General features: G+C 34.7%; 3 protein-coding genes across 3 annotated transcripts; 1 reads left to right on the top strand and 2 right to left on the bottom strand.

The window, feature by feature from the left end:
• Positions 1-660: 660 nt before the first annotated feature.
• On the bottom strand, positions 661-9,208 carry NUCB1 (Nucleobindin 1). Its single transcript, XM_023160845.2, has 4 exons — positions 9,062-9,208; positions 8,054-8,678; positions 2,991-3,887; positions 661-1,949 (listed from the first exon to the last, which is right to left on the bottom strand). Exons 2-4 carry the CDS (start codon positions 8,639-8,641, stop codon positions 1,764-1,766), a joined length of 1,671 nt encoding a protein of 556 aa, XP_023016613.2. The 5' UTR covers positions 8,642-8,678; positions 9,062-9,208; the 3' UTR covers positions 661-1,763.
• A 148-nt stretch (positions 9,209-9,356) lies between these two features.
• LOC111505935 (mini-chromosome maintenance complex-binding protein) lies at positions 9,357-11,929 on the top strand. Its single transcript, XM_023160844.2, has one exon. The coding sequence runs from the start codon at positions 9,837-9,839 to the stop codon at positions 11,565-11,567; it is 1,731 nt and encodes a 576-aa protein (XP_023016612.2). The 5' UTR covers positions 9,357-9,836; the 3' UTR covers positions 11,568-11,929.
• A 1,439-nt stretch (positions 11,930-13,368) lies between these two features.
• RpS28b (Ribosomal protein S28b) lies at positions 13,369-13,802 on the bottom strand. Its single transcript, XM_023160843.2, has 2 exons — positions 13,512-13,802; positions 13,369-13,448 (listed from the first exon to the last, which is right to left on the bottom strand). Exon 1 carries the CDS (start codon positions 13,719-13,721, stop codon positions 13,524-13,526), a length of 198 nt encoding a protein of 65 aa, XP_023016611.1. The 5' UTR covers positions 13,722-13,802; the 3' UTR covers positions 13,369-13,448; positions 13,512-13,523.
• Between the last annotated feature and the right edge of the window lie 8,866 nt (positions 13,803-22,668).

Raw genomic sequence — 22,668 nt, 5'->3', positions numbered from 1 at the left:
TTTCTAAAAATGCTTGGGTATAATTACTTTACCATTAATTTTTGATATAAATACATAATATGCCCGAAAAAAAACCATCACTCACTACGTAGTATGTACCACACTGTAACCTGCATCAACAAACCTCAAACGCACCGCCCACCCACGAATGAATAAATCAACAACCCGAAATAATAAATGCCATACGTTGATACGTTGCAAGGCAGCCAAGCCTCCGACCGCTTTAAAAAACACAAGTCCGCGAGACCGATCCAGCGAGCGACATACGTCCCGATTTGTAATTTTAGTTGCATAAATTATAGCGTTAGAGGTTAGCCTCCAGTTGGCCTTCGTTAGTGTACGACTGCGTTTGACATTTCATCAATGTCATATAATTTAACACCTTTTTAGACAATAAAAGTCAGAATTTGTAATATTCATACAGAGAAAATATGTCATGTTCATTTGTATCTTCTCAACTGATTTAAAAAAATTCTTTCACTTTTGGAAAGTTATATTATTAGCAAGTGATATTTTTGATTAACCAAATAAACCTTAATTATTAAGGTATCAAATATTTGACTATAAAAATAAGATTATTTCGTATGTGATCGGAAGAAACTCATTAATTTTTTTTTAATATATTTGCCTAAAGGTTTAGGTATTAGACAAAAAGCCCAGTTGATAATAGAAATGAGAATATATTTTTGTAAATAAATTAGAACTAACAAGATTGTAGTAATAGCAGGTTTATACAACAACACATAAGCACTGAACCTAATAATAACTAAGAGTATACCTAATTTTTCCAATTATTATAAGAGAAACAATTGTTTTGAAATTTCTGTAGTCAATGACACCTGTAAATAATTCAATTTGGTACATGCTCCATTTCGCTTTGATCTAAGCTCTTAGGTATTTGTCGAGTGTTATTCAACTTTCTAGGCTTGTTCTTAGTCAAGTTTCCATAAGGGCTCTAATTGATTTGTTAAGGTTGAATTCTTAGTTTTTACTCTTGAGAGTTGTTGCATAAACCTGCTACAACTTCTAAAAAAGTAATATCAACCTGACAGAAAGGAACTTTCACAAAAATAAATGCTAGGTGAAATGCAATTGATGTCAACATAATTTTAACAATACGAATTTCAAGTATTAATGGTACATTTTGCGGCAAATGTGAGATTAAAACATCCTATCTTATTTTGAAAACCTATTCAATAAAAAAGAAAGAAAGCTGAAGTGAAATACACTGCGGACTTAAATGGTCCCCTCTTCCTAACTTTTGAACGGAATAAGATATTGAAGTCGGACAAAATTTAAGTATTGTCTTTCTTATCAAAAAGTACTGAAATTTTTATGCTTTGTTACATAAATTCTGTGCAACTTTGATATGTTTTTCTCATTCACCTCGAGAAACAGATTAAAAAAACATTCAAGTCCACACTGTATGTATATTTTTCAACATGTACACACTTTGTAGTACACCTCAGAAATTATATGTTCAAAACACTATCCAAAATGATCCAGTTCACAGGACATTCCATTAAAATGGATTTTATGCTTTTGATCACCAATTAACTAATTCATCATTAATCAATTCTGATAATCTTCAGGAAGAGACTATTATTATATTTATATTTTATCTGTTTTATTCTCTACCAGGCCCATTCTGCCTGGATCTTTTTACAAACATGTTTAAAGATAAATTTAAATTGTGTCAAATGCAAAGATTATCAATCTAATTTATCACTAATAGCTGATTATCTATTTATCTTGTTTTAACCTTATATTACATTTGGCACATTATGTTCGACTGATTTTACTTGTTTATTTTGATCAAGTGGAGCATTCTGCTGGGGGATTGCATGTTGTAACGGAACAGATGGTGGATTTCCTTGAATATTTTGTTGGTTCTTACTCTGATGAGGGTTTACTTCGTTGGTGTTCAGATCGTTGTGGTGTTCCACATTCTGAAAAAAAGATTGAATTTATTGAAGATAACTATTCAGCATTGTATTATTTCAAATATTTTTTCAGTTAAGATAAAAAAAATACTTAAAAAAAAGACAAAGTCAATATTTCGAAAACAAAATTAATTTTCCTTGTCAAAAATGAATTGAAACACTATTGATATTTACAAATGTTTAGAACTTTCAGGACTCTAGGGTCTGTTTCTGTACTCTTCCATACGTAAAACTTTTATCCTAGAAATTTTGAATATTTGGTCTTTGGGAAAACTCCCAAAGAACATCTGATTCATTTCCATAACGAATATTTGGTACAAACTGAATAGGAAGAAGTGTTTTTATATAATTAATGTTAAAGTAGTGCCTCCTTCAATTTAAACTTAGTAATTTATGATGTAGCAATATATATATATATATATATATATATATATATATATATATATATATATATATATATATATATATATATATATATATATGTGTGTGTGTGTGTGTGTTTGCTGGATAATATTACAAATAAGTCTAAAAAAATTATTAAAAAAAAAATTAGGAGTTTTTTATGGATAAAGCCATCACTCTTATATACACCTTTATACAACTAACTGCTGACATTTCGAAAAACTTAAGCTACATTCAGCTACAGAAAATTATCTATATTCATAAATTCCACGAAAAAATTTCAGCAAATTTCAACATTTTTAGTTTTATATTGCAATAGAATTTCATCTTCATCTTTTTGAATAACTGCGAAGATTTATTTGACATGCTCTCTAGGAATGAAGAAAAATTATTAATTATATTTATGGAATTGAAACAGAATAATTACTGTTGCTCATAACTTCCCTATCTTTGTATGAAGAGTATGAACAGTAAATGTTTACAAAACCTCTCAAGCAAAATCTTGCTCGAGAAAGCTATTGTATAGCGAAACACGTTTCACGGTTTTATAAACCTTTTATAGAGAAAATCAAAATAAATCATCTAAGTTTTGATATGGATTTCCATCAAGGATCAGCCATTTACCCGTCAATATTCAATACTTACTCCTTGTTGGCTTTGCGAGGACCCTTGCTGTGGATGGGGAACTCCTGGAGGAGGGACATTTTGGCCTTGCTGTACTTGCTGATAACCACCTTGTGGTGCCTGTTGGTACCCTCCTTGTTGGTAACCACCATGAGGAACTTGTTGATACCCACCAGGAGATACTTGCTGATATCCTCCAGGTGGTACTTGTTGGTGTACTTGTGGAACTTGGTTATTACCTTGAGGTGCCTGCTGATGTTGCTGGTACCCATTAGGATTCTGTTGGTATCCGCCTTGTGGTACTTGCTGATATCCTCCTGGAGGTACTTGCTGGTATCCTCCAGGGGGTACTTGTTGGTACCCACCTTGTGGTACTTGATTATAGTTAACCTGTTGAGGTGCCTCTTGGTAACCTCCTGGTGGTACTTGGTGATAACCAGCTGGTGGTACCTGATGCCCTTGTGGTATCTGGTTAGCAGCCTCATGCTGCCTAATATATTCTGCTAGTTCTTCATCGGTGAATGGTTTTTGTTCGTCAAGACCCTGCCAGCCATTATCTTGTTTGAAGTCATTAGTATTAGTTTGATGCAAAAATTCATTAAAATCTATAAATCCATCACGGTTTTTGTCCATCTCATTGAAAACACTTTCCCTCATACGTTCCATCTCTTCATATCTCTCTCTCATGTCATCTTCAGGAGCGCCTTGTTGATACATCTTATCCAGCTCCTTGATGAATAAGGATTTGACTTCGTCTTGATCCCAAAGCCCATTTCCATCAACATCGTGCAGCATAAAAAAGGTTTTAGGATCGAAATCTTGTTGCATTTGGTCTTGTTCTTCCCAAACTTCCTCAAGTTGAGCTTTATGTCCCGGTTCATGCAATTTTTCATGTTTTTTATGTTTTTCCTCCAGTTGCTTATGAAAAACAAAATATCAGTTGATAATATGTATTGAAATGCTTTTCAATAAATTAGTCACACCATCATTGGATTAGAAATAATCAGTTTTACAATTCTAGTAATGATATAATGGAATATTATTTGCCGATTACCATGATATTTTCACTCATAAAACAATTTCTGAGTATAATCAAATAGACTTGAAGTTTTTCAAATTCAGCTGAGTTGATTAAATAAATATAACATTCATCAGTTTGGATTGGTAGGTATGAAATTTTGTAAAATTATGCAACCCCTTATATTATCTCACATAAATCAACATAATCTATATAATGTTATTCTCTATAGTCAATTTTTTATATTTGCTGATGATCTGAAGATGTTCAAAATTATTCATAAGTCATCCGATACTGTGTGTGTCATGAATTTACTTTATTCCAAAACAAAAATCCCATAAAAGGTCTATATAAAATCAAGCAATCGGAACAAGAAACAACAAATACAACCAACGATTTAGGAATCACTTTTGACTGAAAAATGTCATTCAAACCCCATATTGCAAATGTTACTTCTAGAGCAAAAATGTTAGGTGTCACATTTAGATCTGCAGAGAAATTATCTCTCTCTTCCTTAAAAATCATATAAGAATCGTTTCTTAACTTGAATACTCTGCCTCATAGAAGATTAAAATCAGATCTTATAAATTCCTCGGAACTTGTTGAACTTTTAACTTTAAATGTGAAATAAAAGAGAACAAGAAATACAGAAATCTTTAAAGTACCCTTTCATCATACCAACTATGGCCAGAAGGAATTTAAAAAGACTGTGAAAAGATTGTGATTGATTGGTTCATTTTTGCTTTTTTTATATTTTATCCTTACATCTAGCTGGTAGTTATAGTACATATGTGTGAATTTGTTAATTACTTTGTAAAAATAGGCGATGCCGTGAATAAACAAATGAATAAAACTTCAAGAGTGATGATATTACAAATAACAAGCTGATAGTACCCTTTCATTGAATATTCAAGAATTTTTTTAAATTGTAGCAGATCATTCTAAAACACCAAAGAAGGTAAATGTTTAGATATCCAATAATGGAAGAATTTGATAAAATCATGTGCACTTATATAAAATGATTAGCAGAACACAATTTAGAATTTATATAAGAAACATATTTCTTTTGGAAATTTCAGTGAAAAGAATTTCATAGAATGATGTGTATCTCGATCACCTTCACACACTGCACAAATTTACTTTTTTCCATAGAAAATATTTTTTGGTCAGAGCTGTTACTTTATTGTTCAACTGACATATTTCAGATAAAAAATGCAAGTTGATTTGATTTCATTGCTCGAATACCCCAAATTCAAATGGGGTTTGAATTAAATCAATTGTTTTTTTCTAGACGTTTACATCCTGCATCATCCACAGAGAATCGTCCACAAAATGTATTTATTTTTGAAAAATTCATATATTTCATGAATAAATAGTTCTCACCTGCTTATACCATTACTTCAATCAATGTTTTCTTTTCTGAGTATAGCGTCAAAAAACAATCTAATAAATTAAAAATTTATAATATTCAAGGGAAGCAATTATATTTACGTACATTGGAACCCAAAACCCATCAATTGAACAATAAAATCGCTGAAAACAGCTCAGACAAAATATATTTTTTCATGAAAAGCGGTACATTTGTGTGGAAAGGTAAATAAAATTATGTGGGTCACGAATGTTTTTTGGTGCAGAAAAAAAGGTTTAATAAGACATTCTTTTGAAGGAAGGGCTCTTTGTTTTGACTTCAACACCATGTTCTGCTCATCATTTTATGTTACGACACAATTTTTTTTTCAAAATTTTCCTCATGATATACTGTTTGGAACCTTTGGTGTAGTAATGAATATTACCAGAGTTTTTTCCCCAACACCAAATCGTTATTTTTACACCACGACACGTGTTTTGATCACCAAGTGATCATCTTCAAGAGGAAGATAAAACTAATTACTACTCAAAACTAAAGCTACTTATACTAATCAGGTACATCATACAGGTAGGTAATCAGTAATACCACCCATACAAGTGTACCACCCTAAATTAATTTTACAATTGGCCTTTCTATTATTTACAATATATCCTTCTGTATGTTTAAATGTTACAGCTATATATAGAACAATTTTCAGCTATATATAGAAAAGGTCAGGAATCAAATCTCTAAGAACATGATAACAGATATACGGAAGCATTCAATAAACAACGAGAAAAACCAAAAGAAACTTATCAAACGATTGAAAGACAAGAACGTTTTTTACTTGAAAGCCGACAAAGGTAACAAAGTAGTAATTCTGGATAAATCGGACTACTACGAAAGGGTCAATACTCTCATTACCAACGGACCGTATGCGAAATTGTCCAGAAACCCGTTACCAAAGATGATTGCAGAAGTAAAAGACGTCCTAAAGAAATGCGACAACATACTTACCCCTCAACTGAAACGGAAGTTACAAGTTTCCAACTCAACGGTGTCGAAACTATATTGCCTCCCAAAAATCCATAAACCGGGAAAATCAATGCGCCCCATCGTGTCAGCTATTGGAGCTCCTACCTACCAAATAGCGAAGTGGCTCACTAAGGAATTTGAAACCTTGTCTATTGCGAAACCAGGTTTTAGTATAAAAAACTCTTTAGAGTTCATACAACATTCTTGCAAAACATGGTTTTGCAAGAAGGTGAGATTTTGGTTTCTTTTGATGGTAGTTCATTATTTCCTAGCGTCCCAATTCCACAGACCTTGCAATACCTCAGGGAACTACTAGAGAAAAATAATTTCAATAACAACGAAATCGATGAATTCGTTTCTCTTACCAATTTGTGTATGAAACAAAATCGTTTCCAGGTATAATAGATGTCCATCAATAAAATTCACGTATGAAGTAGAAAATAAGGGACAGCTACCATTTCTTGACGTTTTGGTAATGAGGATCAAAGATGGAGGGTTAGAATACGATATATTTAGAAAAGAAACAAGCACGTACAGGTATATTCCTGACAGTTCACATCACTGTGGACAGCACAAACGTGCTGGGTTGAATTTTTTGGTGCATCGTCTTTTGACTTTTCCTCTAACACATGATAGGTTCTCAAAAGAAAAACGTACAATACAGGAAATAGCAGCCACTAACGGTTTCCCGAGGGGTATTGTAGGTGACATAATTAGGAAAAAGAAGTTTAGGTTAAGAATGAACGAAATCTCAACTTTCAGAAAGGACAAAAACCAAGATAAATACATCTCAGTTCCATACCACCAATATACGAAGAACTTTAGAAAGATTTTCGAGGAACTAGGTATGAAGGTGGTTTTTAAAACAAGTCATACACTGCAGAACCTTTTGGGAAGTCCAAAAGACAAAGTCGAGAATTCGGAAAAGTCTGGAATTTACGAAATTGAATGTAAGGACTGCGATGCAAAATATTATGGACAGACAAAAAGATCTATTAGAGTGAGATATAAGGAACACATAGCACACTTAAAATATGGAAGACCTGAAAAATCAGCAGTCACCCATCATATTTTGCAACAAAACCATTCCATAGACTTCAGTTCTTTAAGATTAGTTAGACAAGTTAATAACAACAGGCAACTAGATGCCTATGAGAGTGTGGAAATAAGTAAACATAATAATATTATGAATAACGATAACGGACCAATACCAAGCTATATAGCTTGTTGAAATAATATTGTTGGGTTTACTGATTACTACAAAAAGACACATTGTAAATATATTTAGATAGGCAATATTGTGAAACTAATTTTATATAGCTGAAAATTGTTCTATATATAGCTGTAACATTTAAACATACAGAAGGATATATTGTAAATAATAGAAAGGCCAATTGTAAAATTAATTTAGGGTGGTACACTTGTATGGGTGGTATTACTGATTACCTACCTGTATGATGTACCTGATTAGTATAAGTAGCTTTAGTTTTGAGTAGTTATTAGTTTTATCTTCCTCTTGAAGATGATCACTTGGTGATCGAAACACGTGTCGAGGTATAAAAATAACGATTTGGTGTTGGGAAAAAACTCTGGTAATATTCAAAATTTTCCTCTACGAGACATATGAACATTTACAATCCAAAAGGAACTAATGTTGAAGATGTAGTTACAACTTTAACTAACCTGGAACTCATTCCTTAGCTTCTCTCTTTCATCTCCGTTGGTGTGATTGAGTTTTTCAATTTTTTTGTATTCTTTTTCTAGTTCATATTGCTTGAATTGCTCCTTTCTTTTTTTATCAGCTTCTGCCAGATCAGCGGTTGTTTTAGCAATGAGTTTTTTCAAATCCTCCACTTCGAATGTGTGTGGATTGGAGTGATCTACATGATGATGTACCGGATCTTCATCAATAGAATTACTAGGATCTTCCAATTTTCTCTTTTGAGCTGTCAGTTCCTTTAATCTTTCCAGTTCCACACGTTTTATTTCATCAAGTTGGGTCCTAACATGATGAGAAACAAGCTCCAACTCGTCTGCTATTTTACCAGATTTTATATCACTTTCATCAGCCTTCTCGAGTTTTTGCCTGAATTCAGGATCAGACTCTAACGCATTTACTATTTCCTTGAGGTACCTGTGATATTCCATGTAGTTCTCTAGGCCATTTATTTCAGACTCCTGCTCATTGGCCTCTTTCTTTGTTTGTGACACTGGTGGGGCAAAGCATGTTTGAGCTATTAACAAAATTACTAAAAATATTTGGATCCTCATTTCAAGCAGCCTTTGGAATTTGTTACAAAAAAAGACCCTGGAAGACAATTATATTGATTTGTTACTTATTCTGAAATAAATTGATGGATGTAGCCGTTACTACGTGGTAGGAAATCATAATGAAGAAAAAAGAATTGAAACTTTCTAAGTTTTTTACCACTTTTATTTGTAACTAACGTTACTGCAGTTTCGTCCTATAAGGACATTTTTTAACTTATACATTAAACTCAAATAGATACAAATAAAAGTGGTAAAAAACATAGAAAGTTTCAATTCTCTTTTCTTCATTATTCTCACCATAAATTAAACATATAATGATAATAGTGAAATCCCTGTAAACATTCAATTTTTGTACAACCCATAGAGATAAATATTAAGATGATTAGAAAATTTAAATTACGGACAAGTTGAGATATTTACCTAAAGAATTATTGCTAGATATATTCTATTTCTATGCAGTGGTCCACATATTTAAAAGTGTATCTCAATAGTCTATTAAGTCTATGTATATCCACATAAGCACCAAATGCCTGATTCACCACTGTCAGTTGTCATCACCTAGTCAACGACATAGGCACAGTATTTTAGCATTCTACTGTGACAGGCATGTTGAAAAATCTAAAGGATAAAACACATAAGTAAAACCATGTTGAAAATTATAATTTTAAAATGGAAGTTTCGTACTGGACAACGTAAAATTTGTAGATAATACATGTGTAAAGATTGCGCTGAAGGAACAAACAGTTTGGAAAAACTAGATAGTGTCGTATTCTACGTTTTCAGAAAAACCTTGAAAATTAAATCAATTTACGATCTATCTTGAATCAAGAACAACCTTCAGAATGTTGAAATAGAAATTCTGATCGTGTAGTTTTACAATCACATTAATTATTACATTACTATTATATCAAAACTATTTGAAGTCGATGTACACACCACTGGCGGTGTCTGTCGCAGTAGCAGACGAAAGGTTGGGTACTTTAGGTTCCATTCGACCACTGTCTACCAGTCCGGATTTTGTTCCCTTTAATCTCTAATTAGCGGATAGTACCGACTGCTGAGGCCATAAACTAAAAAGTAGTTGTAACTCAGAAGAAAAATAAGGTTAGTGACAATAAAATTTAATTGGTTTTTACCGCCAAAAGATTGAAAAATAGTTTTTATTCAAACTTATCAAAATAGATAGACTTTAAGAATGGACTTTTCCAAAATTACTCCAATAGAGTGGGTTGAAAATGAAGAACGTTATCTGCATCTTCTGGAGGATCAAACTTATCGTAACAGATTACCTTTGATGAATGTGAACGAGTGGGATCATATAGATAATTCTACGCTAGTCAGGTTCAGAGGTATGATTCAAGACATGCATAGTCCAGAATACTACCTCGAAAAAGTGGAAGTTGTGAATGAAAGCACCAATGAGAGAACTCTCAGAACAAGTCGATACTGCGATGTAGTTGCTGGTGAAAAAGAGTACATAAATTTTAACAGCGATAACAATTCAACCGCTGAGCGGCAGACTTATGTTGTCATCTCAGTGCCAGGGATTAATGAATGGGCCTTCATCGAAGATGAGAAGCATTTCAAAGTAAATCTAGGCCACCTATCATCGGGAAATATATCAAAAAAGCGAAATCACCAGGATTCCATGGATGAAGAAGATGCCAAAGACTCTGTAAATTCAACTCATGTAGTGAATCACAAAAAAGTTTGCAATGAAAACTCAGCTAGAAGGAATGAACCAGTGAGAGCAGCTAAAGGTGTTTCGTCAACTTTTCCCCTACCAGATGAATCTTTTAAGATTTGCCATTTGAAAGTATACAACAAGCAAGAAGAGTTGAAGTTGAATAACGTATATGAATTCATAGGATTTCTCAGTGTAGATGCATTAACAGATCCCATTCCAGAAAAAGATGACAATTCTATGGAATTCGAAACTTTGCACCCTCCAAGTTCTTTAGTGCCAAGGATACATTGTGTCAGTTTCAGAAAGTTGAAACATCATAATCCCCTGCTAACATATGAAAGTTCGATGGAGGATGGAGGTAAGCTTGATGCTATTCGAAAGGAACTCATGTTGTTACTGAAGCCCTTACTGTTAGGCGATGAGCTTGCGGCTGAGTACTTGCTTTTGCATCTGATATCTGAAATCTATCTACGAAGGAACTTTATGCCTCTTGGAAAATTTTCTTTGAATTTTTCTAACATTCCAAAACTTGATTGCTTGGATTATGTTGAAGAGTTTTACAAGATCATCTCAAATATAGTTCATAAGAGTTACTATTTGCCCATGACTCTCGAGAATTTAAATAATCTCTCGTTTGTTCCAAAAAAAGATTATGAGAGTAATTGTTTGATATCTGGGGTACTCCAGTTGAGTGACAATACTCATGTAGTTTTGGATGAAACTAAGCTGAGTTCCGGAAAACTTGATGCAGCAGGGGTGAATAACGTTAAAGCTATATCTTCAGCAATCAAGAATCAAAAGGTGGCTTACGATTTCAATTACTATTCTATTGAATATGAGTGTGATATACCATTTCTCATACTTTCTGAAGGAAAGTCAATGCTATACTCCGATGTTCATATTCCAATCAGACCTGATTCAACATGCATCAATACATTTAGGGAGATTCTCCAAGCAGCTGATCATTTTCTAAAACCGAGTCTTTTGGAAGACATTAGAAAGTATTTAACTTCAGTAAGACTTACTCAATATGAGATTTCTGAAAACGTAGAAGGGTTAGTGCAAAATGAGTTTGTTAAAATGAGACAACAAGGAGCAGTTTCCCCAGACGATTTACACGAGTTGCTTGTTACCGCAAGGTTGCTGTCAATATCACAAGGGAAAACAAGTTTAGATGAAAACTGTTGGAGGAAAGCTTGCAATCTTCAACAAGAACGGAAAAGCAGACTAATAAAATGATTATTCATCTTTTCTAATTTTATGCTACTTTCTCATCACTGTATTTTCATTTATTCATTGTTAATATTGGATTGTACTGGACCATGTATTTGTGGTTTACCTTCTACAAATCAGGTAAACAATGTAAATTAATCTGTTATTTGTGATAAATTCTGGTTTGTTAATAGGTTCGGAATAATCACACCATATATGAATGTACTGTTTAGAGATGTCAATATAATTCAGGTTTAGAAAGGAGAAACTTTTTAGTTCACCCCCATAAATTACTGATCAATTTCATAGTATTTTTCACAAAGAAAAATGTTCTGTTCATCAGTAATTTGTTATATTTATTTTAAGAAAATATATATTTCGAAATGAAATCTCAAAATATTCATCTCTCCCAACTACCTATACCTTAGGTTATGGTAAATGTCTGCAGAAAAACAACTTGCCCGGGTAATACTACGCTGGATATTGAATTATATCTGACAGACATTCATGCAAGATACCTCAGGTAAGTCTCGCATGTGTTTCTCGTTCATCGTTCATGAATTCATTCGAGTTACGGTTACAGTAACCTTGTAGTGAAACACGTTTTTAATGAAAATAGGAAAATTCTATAATTATTATCATGAACAAATATGTGTCATTATTTCAAATATTTTGTAAAAAGTCATTAAAGGATGAATTAAATTGTACTTTGAATTGAACTGTCCCTTATATCCCACCAAATGTGAGTTCATAATGGATTGAATCCACAGAATAGATTATTAAATTGAACTTAACACCATTCCAGCAATTTGACTTCCAAAGAGCTTTTGAGTGTTGACGACTTTCATCTTGCTAGTATCTATGATCGTTTTCTGGTGGGTACTACTCATAGTAGATGCACTATCAATCGGAATGTGAAATATTGCATTTTTATATAATGGAAATCATCCAACAAATAACATTGTCATTCACTCTCAAACAAATTTATTTATTTATTCATTAACGGGTAACTAAGAGATTTCACAATAAATTATGTGAATACAACAAATAATTACATCTAACCTACTTGCTAAAAGTGAACCTAATTTATTAATAAAGAATAACAGTGAGAAAATAAATTTACTGAATTGAAATATTAATTAAATAAATGAATGATTAAGATATGGAAAATTCAATAATTGAGGATGTATATATTTATTACCATTTATAATTTATTTCTGAGCGAGCGTAATGCAAACTTAAATTTTGTTTCGTTCAATGAAAAGAAGTCCAGATCGACTTTATTACCACCAATAGCAACTCTAGATAGGGGAGAATATTTACCGTAGTTACAACGATGAAAATCTATTGCAAATGTTACTGTATTCTTCCATTCTAGAAATTGCAAAAACAGTTCCGAGACGTACTATCAGTCTCTCAATAATAAAATTTTGTAGCTAGTATCTTCATTAATATGTAAAATTTCAACTATGGTACCGATTTAAACAGATTTATAGGTTAACGAATTGTGCTGAAATGTTGATGAATTACCTTAACATAAAACAAACTAAAAACTTGTTTTTAAATATTTGCTAACTGAAAATTCATTTCTCATACACCAGGTCAGAGGGTTTTAATGCTCTGCCATGTAACCTTAGAATCTGTTGAAAATATGTTTTCAAAATGAAGTTGAATTATTCACCCACAGTTTTTAGGGCAAATAAACGCATTTTACATAATTTTTCTAGTTTCTATACTTACGATTAAAATCCTAGTTGATATTTTAACTGACTTAGTGGTTCAAGTACTCAGAATGATGGAATCATAGTGAGTAAATAAATCAACTAGGTATAATGCAATAAATTTTTATTGTATTTATAAAATTTACATCAATGCATGAAATTCGACCAACTTCTTTCACCACACCACCTGTAAATAATAATTGACATTGCAATTTTAAAAAATTAAAAATTAGTGAAACGCATAATTCACCTCAATAAAACATTATCGCAATCTCCTGGCTTCGCGCTCAGATTCAAGCAAGGTGAGGATATCACCTTCTCTCACTGGCCCTTTTACATTCCTTATTATTTGACGATTCTGCTCTCCGATAAACTCTACTTTGACTTGGGTACACTGGCCCTGGGACCCAGTTCTCCCCAGAACTTTCATTACTCTTGCAAGTACAACGGGTTTATCCATATTTTTATTATATTGGTAGGACTTTTCTACAACGTGTGTAAACTCGAAACCTTGATCACAGGAAAAGAAAGGTTATCTTTAAGTTGAACGTGAGGTTATTTGTCTCTGCCTCTTCTTTAGTTTGTATTTGGATAGCTGACTTCTGAAAATTGTGCCAAATTTCATTGGTAGGTTCAACAAGGCCAAATCTAAAGTTGACGTTAAGTAAACCAATTTGTCGTCCTGATAGATTTTTGTATCACTGCATCCCTATATCACCCGGCAGTTTATTTGGTGGCACGATTAGACTAGAATAGCTTAAATTATTGTTTCGTTGAATTTCCACTTTCACAGAGGATACCTTATTACATTCACATATTTTTTGAATCACAAGTTGGTTTTACGTGAAAATATTCTATTTTAGTAAGAAAATACGATACCTTTTCTCGAATGAAAACCGTTTTGTGTCTAGATAGCTGATCACGGGAAAGTACAACTTTGTATGATTTCATTTGGGTTACAAGTATTTTTTCTGAGTTGGCTACTCTGAGAATTTGTCATTAATGTCAGTTATCATCTCAATCAGTGTTACCGGTTACAGCTCTGAGAATAGGCTCTTACCAGAAAAGAAGTGACATTTAATTTTTGTGCCTACGAGCAATGGTACTATCACTCCCCGACTACTCTTGGTTTTCTGAGTTAGATCTGGAGTCTTCTTCTCAGGAATTTTATATTTGTGTTAACAACCACAAAACACGTTATGGCACGTGGTGGCTTACCTGAAATGAATTTCACTAGTTCGGACTTCCATTGTCTACTATATAAAATGATTTGAAATCCCTGAAATAAGTAAAAAAGAATAATTAAAAAAGAATAGTTGAAAATAACAATTATATTAAGCAACAATAAACCTGAAATGAAATGATAGTGAAATAACCTACAAGTAAAAATATAATAATTGAATAAATAAAATTAAAGGAATGCAAAAAAGAAAATAATAAAAATAAAGTGTAGAGATTCCAAGTCACGTTAGTTCACGACGTTTCGATTGTTGGTATCTACAATCGTCTTCGGGTGATGTCAACCAAAACAAGTTTAGGATTCCTCTAGTAAGGTTATTCAAAGAGTACCATTATGCAATTGCAAGAGGTATTCATAAATGAAGCCTAATGCAATTTGATCCTGTATACAATGTCCTATCTTCATAAAGAGAATCTAAAATATTTATTTTTCACTACTGTGAAGTATATACTCCAGAGGAAATGAAATTGAGTAAAGAATTTGTAAAATAAATAACAGATTAAAAATATAAAGGTAATCAACTCTGGAGCCGCAGGGAAGGACTACAAAACTGCCAAAAGTCCAGATGTTTCCGTGAGTGACAGTACACTGCTTCGCCAGATATTCCAGTCGTTCGTTTCCCCTATTCTACAGTAGTGGAAAAGGTGATGGAATTCTCAGTATCGGTAAAGATAGGTATTTTTGGGTATCCAGGATTGTTACAAATACTCACACCTATACGTTATTGAAAAAGAAATAGTATTTAGATTGCTTAGCTAGTCAATTGTACGACGTCCAATTTAAAAGAGTTATCAAGTTTTCGATGTTCAATCATAACAAAAAGCCTATGCTGTGAATAAAGAAAGATATCTGTAATAGATAACACACGAGTATACTCATCTAGAAAACAGGTAATTCTGATATGTACCGCTTTTGGTGGAACATAGTACCAAGTCACTTGAACACGTCCCGCGAACGTAAAAGAGAGACGAATCTTCAACCTTTCTTCGATGTTCCAGACTATCAAAGTTGCAAGGGATGTTCGCGCGTTTCCTATCAGGCGGATGGCTCTTTTCTGGATGGAATCCAACAGTTTCAGGGTATGCTTAGGGTATACATGAGAACAATACTCCAAAGGAGGTCTGATCTGAGCTGTATAAGGCATCAAAAGTTGCTGAGGTGTGTACAGTTTTCTGGTTCGGAACAGTCGTGTTCCAAGCTTTTGAGAAGCAGCCTTTGCAATTCCAACGACATGATTGTGCCAAGAGATATTGGTGTCCATTTTAACCCTCCAACAAACTTTTTGAAGCAGAAAGCGGGATTGTCTGACCTGACATCATCATATCCAGTTTGGAGACATTTATCTTCTTGGAGAAAACCGATGCCTGGGTTTTTGTGGCATTGAATTGAACCTGATTACTTTCACCTCAATTCGAAATCACGTCTAAATCTTCATTGAGATATGCAACCTCATGCTGCCGGTGAAATGTGCCTCCGTAGCCGATGTCCTGGGATCCAAATGGAATGACGAGACAAGTGTGCGGTCGTCAGCACACTTGTCTTGGTTTTTCCAATGAGTCGATGATATATAATATAAAGTGTTGCAAAAAAATATGGATCCCTGGGGAACACCAGCGACGGCCACTTGTATGGAACGTTCTTTCAGGAAGCTGAAAAGCCTTACACAAAAATGATCTGACAAGCCATAGCATCGAAGTTTGGCCAGCAAACCCTCATGCCACACATGGTCAAAAGCCATAGGAATATCAAGCGCAACAGCTCTTGATTCTCCATATTTCTCGATTGCGTTATTCCAAATATGTGTGATATACGACCAAGTCAAAATAAATTCACAATCTCTCAGTATTTTTTTTCAAGGATAAAACACAAGCACTATAGGAAATTCCTTAAGGCGCTCTAGGAGCGGTGCCTGTGCGAAAATAGTAATTCACATTGTATTTGAATCACTGGAGATTGAATCCATTTGGCAAAACGTTCTCAGCAAGCAGTCACAGTCCCTCGCGTATTTCTGATATGTACCGATCTTGGTGAAATCAAGTGCACCGAACGAAAGTCATTTTTGTGGTGGAAATCAGTTTTTATCGACTTCCTGTGTGGAGGTTGATAAAACTCAAAACATACAATCGAAACATTCATCTATATATGAGAATGACAATAAAGAAAAAATATATTTTATCTATACGAAATCCTAATTCGATGTGTTCCATATGAAGAAAGTTCATAGCAACAAAATGTTGTTCAAATAGATAGAAACCAGGCCCACTAATAATATAAAACCATAGAAGAAGGTATGTTATAAAAAGGTATGTGTTTGTTGATGATGCAATCTTCAATCGTTCCTACTGTAGCCTGCAGTTTGCTGGCCCAGTGTGCAGTGGTTCCAATCTAATTTTGTTGTGGTTCCCTGTCAACCCAATAGTGCACTGCAAAGTTGAAAAGTGCACTACAAAAAGATATAACAATTGTTGACTTCATTTTGAGAACTGCCCAATATAATGTCAATTGTCTTTTTTTGCTCTTCTAAAAAAATTCCACGGAATAATAAATAACAGTTAGGACTCTTTCACACGGGAAGTTTCACGTCTCTCGCTCCTATATGGGAGCGTTTATCACTCCTACCTACCGCCCATTCACACCGGGAGTTTTTTTAGTTCCTGGCTCTTTGAGGTCAGTCGTAGAATGGATCGCAGTTGAGCTGTTACCATATATCTTCTCTACACGTCGGCACAAACCTCGACGATAAAAACGTCAACGATCAAGAATGGGATGGATAAAGTTGCGAAATCTACGTTGAGCACCTTGCAGACTTCCACTCAAATTCTCACGACTTCATGTCTCGACATGAAGTCGTGACATGCAGACAGCACTAACTAACAGCCCCACAGCCCTACTCATCCTTTTGCATTTTGAGGAGACGTGACTCCCTGGCTTAAAGTCAAAGTCAAAGTCAAAATATGCTTTATTGTCTGAAGATTAACATCTTATCGATAAAGCTTGGTTAAAATAATTTGAGAAATAAATTCAAACATATTCACACAAATTCACACATGATCCTCCTTTATATAAGATATTTATTGTGTCAACTAGTACTGATAAAGCATTGTCTGGTAGATTTTCGTAGATTTTGGTAGATTAAATTATCAAGTGGATCATACGGAATGTGAATATTTTAAGTTAATTTTTCTCCTATCATGCAAAAATAGTTATTGAAATCGATGAATGATAATGGAGTGTTCAATTTTTGCTTTCTACCCTTTCCCCTGAGATCATTAATTACCTTCCATGTTTCTCTTGACTTATTGCTTGCTTTGTTTATTCTGTTAGCATAATAAAGAGTTTAAGATAGTTTAATGGTGTTTCTATACATTCTGCGGTAGCAGGTGAAATAATTTAAAACATATGCGGATGATGTGAACTTTCTAATGTATTGTAAGCAACGAAAATTTCTTGCAGACACCCTTATTCCCTTTGTTATCCATTCTTTTTCATCATTATTTTTATTTCAATTTTTTGTATTGGAAATCTATTATTGAATGTGAACAATAACATGCTATAGAATTCTGGAAAGGGATCTTCAGATAGTAGAAATTAATTCCAGTCTCGAGGTGCTCGAGGTGCAGGAAACGTGAAAGCTCTCGTCTTCCGAAACGTGTCGGTTCCAGTTCTCCGTCTAAAAGCTTCATTGGACTCGTTGTATTTTGGTGCTACAAGCCTCCCTCTCTCTAGAGAGCGAGAGACGTAAAGCTTCCCTGTGAAAGGGCGCTTACGGTAGTTTATAGACAATATAGATTATAGCGACAAGGAGTCACATTATCTGCTGCAAAATTGTCATATCTGATTCATCTAGAGGAAATTCAATGGCAACATTCAACTTGTCTCTGAATCTTTCCCTTAGAGAGAATCTATTAAAATGAATAATTACTAATATACGGAGAAACGTATGGATTGATAGAGACTTTGTGCATTTTATTTTTTCCTTGCAACTCGAACATGTCGGCATTTCATGTTCATCCAAAGTTTCCTTTCTTGTGAAGAAATCCAAGCATTGCGATAAACTCAATTGGCCAGTTCTTTGTGGTATGGGGAGTGGCAAATCCCAGAAAGGATCGAAAGTTACTGATGAGTGTCCACAGCGTATGCACTTCCTTGGCCCATTAGTATTCCACTTCAGCATGGAAGTGGAATTGTCCGAAAAGAGAAAAAAAAAATGAATGAAATATCGAGATCTTATTTTCGAACTCCGTAGACTATATCTAGATCAATCAGTTGAAATGGATGTTATCATTGTTGGAGTTTTGGCTGGAATGATATCTATTCTCGAATTATGTCTACTCTCCAATCTCAAAGTCATGCCGGATTGCTGGTGAAAGGCAGAAATCATGATCAGAAAAATGCAGAAGGCTCTTGATTCTTTGCGTCTTGTCAGGGCAATTTTTTTACTGCAATTCGAGTTGAATAAATATAGTCATGTAACAAACTTTTTTGTTTTTTCTTTCACAGGCAAACAGACCATAAGTAGGAGAGTACATTCAATAAAAAAATAATCGAACTTTTACACCGATTACACAGAAACGCCTAGACTAATGGAGATTTCTGCATTTTATATAGGTATCTGATGACGTCACGCTCCCTTTTCTTGAATTTCTTCTTTGAGGCAATTTTCCGGAGTATTAGAAACATTCCGAGATTTTTTTGGTTTTGAACAAAAATAAAAACAATTAAAAATTGACATGGAGAAATCTTGCCGATTGTGGTGTTACTACAAAATCATCCTCGCAAGCCAATAGCTTGCCAATTGAACTGCGTAGACCTGAAGAAATCAATGACTATTTTTTAAACGTGGCTGAACATTCAATAGTAAATAATAACACTATTTCATTCTACAATAATAATAAATTGAATGCTCCTATGAACTTTTCCCTCACCGATGATGATATTTTGACTGCTATCAAAGAAATAAAATCTAATGCTTTAGGTATTGAAAATAAAAATATCAAGATGATTTCTTTAGTGATACCACACTGTATTGATGAAGTTAATTTTTTTTCAACGATTCATTTAGACAGGGTATTTTTCCAGATGTTTGTAAGGTTGCTAATATAATTCCAATTCCGAAAAATAATGCACCTACCACGTTCAGTGTCCTACGCCCTATCAGCCTTCTGCTCTCATTCTCTAAACTATTTAAGAAAAATGTTTCCCGTCAAGTAATAGCTTTTCTTGAAGAAAATTGAATACTCCCGTATGAGCAGTCTGGGCTCCGCAAAAAATATGGAACACAGACTGCCCTCTTGAAAGTAATCTTGCGAGATTCAGAGATCAATCAAAAGTCACTATTTTAGTACTGCTTGAACAAAGTAAAAGTAAAGTTTTCGATTTAGTTAATTTCGATTTACTCACCAGCAAGCTCAAGTTCATAGGATTCGATGACATTTCTCTTGAATGGATGACCAGCTATCTCACAGGCCGATCACAGGGGGTCAAACTGGATTATTACTCATGGTCATCCCTAAAAGAAACAATCTCAGGTGTACCGCAGGGAAGTATTTTAGGATCCTTGATGTTTTCAGTGTTTATTTTTGATTATCCCACTTTCTTATCACATTGTCAAGTACATCTATACGCGGATGATATACAGTTATATTTGTCTTCTCATAACACCGATACAGAAAGTTGCGTGGCCAATATAAACACAGATTTGCACAAAACATTCCTCTACTCGAAGAATCATGGACTGAAAATCAATCCAAATAAAACTTTGGCCTCATGTATAGGGTCTCAAAGACAAATAGTAAAAACTCAGTGATACTTTAGGCTCACTCTCGATAACGCAGACACTGACTGGGTAAACAGTGCTAAAAGTCTTGGCGTAACCATAGATAGCTCTTTGTCTTTCCATGAACATGTAACAAACATTTTCAAAGTATTATTCTTCAAACTCAAATTGCTATACAAATTCAAGTATCAGTTATCAGAAGAAATGAAACTCAGGTTAGTTAAAACTCTTATTTACCCCTATATCGAGTATTGTTGTTCGGTGTATTACAATTGTTTGTCGCAATATAACAACCAGAAGTTACAACGTATACAAAATGCTTGTATGCGATTCGTATGCTGTATACCATATGGTGAACATGTCACACCATTTTTGTTAGAAATGAAGGAGTTGAATGTGAGGTACAGAGTCCAATATTTGATAATTTTTTTTGTTTAAGTTGCTTCAAACTAAAACACCTAGTTATTTATATAGTTTATTAAGCAGGCATTCTGACATACATATGGTCAATTTGAGAATTCACTCATTCAACATACCTAGACACCGTACTTCCAACTTTCAACGATTTTTTTTTATGTAGCCCCTTCTTCCCTTCTCTACCATTGTTATGATAGTAAATACGTATTTTTATAATTATTTTCTTTCACTCACTGTATAATTTTTGGGAGGAGTGGAATATAGCCTTTGGCTAACCCATTTCTTTTTGTGTGTAAATGTATTTTTTATGCATAATAAATGATTTTTTTTCACTGTAGTGTGCGCTGGTCAGGCGCTATCCCCAGAAGCCCCGATACATTCGGGAGGGCGCGCCAGCATTATCAACCAATGATCATTGGGTCCGAGAATCATGCGCCCTGAGCAAGCGCAGTGAGCCAAGAATGACAGCCTTCTGCATCTGTGCGGCTAAGATTTCTGCCTTAGTGCGGCAATACGGTATGATTTTAACATTCGAGAGTAGAGAGGACATCATTCCACCATGGACTCCAATAATCAGAACAACCATCTTGACAGAGTGATCTGGATAGAGTCTGCGGAGTTCGAAGAGAAAAATCTCGATATTTTATCCACGACAAATATCGTTTTGCTCTGGTGGTCGAGAAGGACTACATCAGGCTTAATAGCTTGTATGAGCTTGAGGGTGGAAAACGAATAGTTCCAATAAATTCGGCACTTCTCGTTCCCCACAACGGATTCAATATCCCCCGGAGCGTAGGGCAACACCGGTGTCTCGTCAATACCGTAAGAGTGCCGTAGATGGTAATATAGAACTCTTAGGGCCGCGTTATGTCGATGGATATAGGCCGGGACCGCATATGCTGCACATGATGATAGCAAGTGCATTAGGGTCTCGGGCGCCTCGCGGCAGGCCCTGCACCTTGTGTCAGGAACCTCTATACCCATCACGCGACTGCGGTAGACTAAGGTGTTAAGGACACCATCCTGGCAAGCCATGATGAACCCCTCTTTTTCCGATCTCTGCGGCTTTTATCTGAGCTTTTTGCTGAACAGGTTCCAACTCGGTGACAGAGTTGTGGTCACCTCGTTCAGTGTCGAAAACTATACCGATGCTCCAATTCCTGCTCTCTCATGGTCATGGACCATGCAGAGAAGGGGATTCGAACTCCTGACGACTTTACAGGCTATATCCAGTACCATTCTGTCATGTAGACACTCCAAACTCAAAAGTCCACGGCCTTCCTATTGTCGGGGGAAGTACAACCGTGGAACGGACGATTTGGGACGATTTGGGTGTAGGATGCTTCCATCTACGAGCTGCACATCCTCTCCGTAGTCCCCGTATCGTCCTCTTTTGAGATGGACCATTGCACATTTGTCTATCCCGAATTTCATACCGATAGCATGCGTGTATTCTTCCACCACCCTCAAGGACTGATTGAGATCCTTCTCTCCAGAGGCAAAAAGTTTAAGATCATCCATATAAAACAAATGGGCGACCTTGTGCCTCCGGATTCCGGGGTGCCACAGTTATACCCTCAAGTATTTCTGAGCGCAACGGATATTGGCAATAGTGAGATGCAGAAGAGAAGGGGACTGAGGGAATCACCCTGAAATACACCCCTTCTGAAAGTGACCCACCCTGTTTGGACTCTTGCTTGACCAGATGTTATGGTGAAGCGAGTTCGCCAAAGTGGTATCAGTTGTTCAATGCATCTCACTATGTTGTCGGGTACCGCAAGGCATCTGAGCAAATGCAAGATGAGCTCATGCGAAATTGTATCTAATGCCTTACAGTATTATTATTATTATTATATTCTTCAAAATATGTCTGTTGGAGGTGAATATTCTGAATTAATAGATGGAAATGGAACTGCCACATCACATACAGATTTTACAAAATACAATTGATTTGAAAATTGCAACAACCCGTGT

Source organism: Leptinotarsa decemlineata, unplaced genomic scaffold (assembly GCF_025532065.1).
Source record: "Leptinotarsa decemlineata unplaced genomic scaffold, Ldec_3_MD MMD2_P_RNA_scaffold_2, whole genome shotgun sequence".
NCBI lineage: Eukaryota > Metazoa > Arthropoda > Insecta > Coleoptera > Chrysomelidae > Leptinotarsa > Leptinotarsa decemlineata.
Note: the sequence above shows the minus strand (reverse complement) of the source record. Positions and strands in the feature narration are given on the sequence as shown.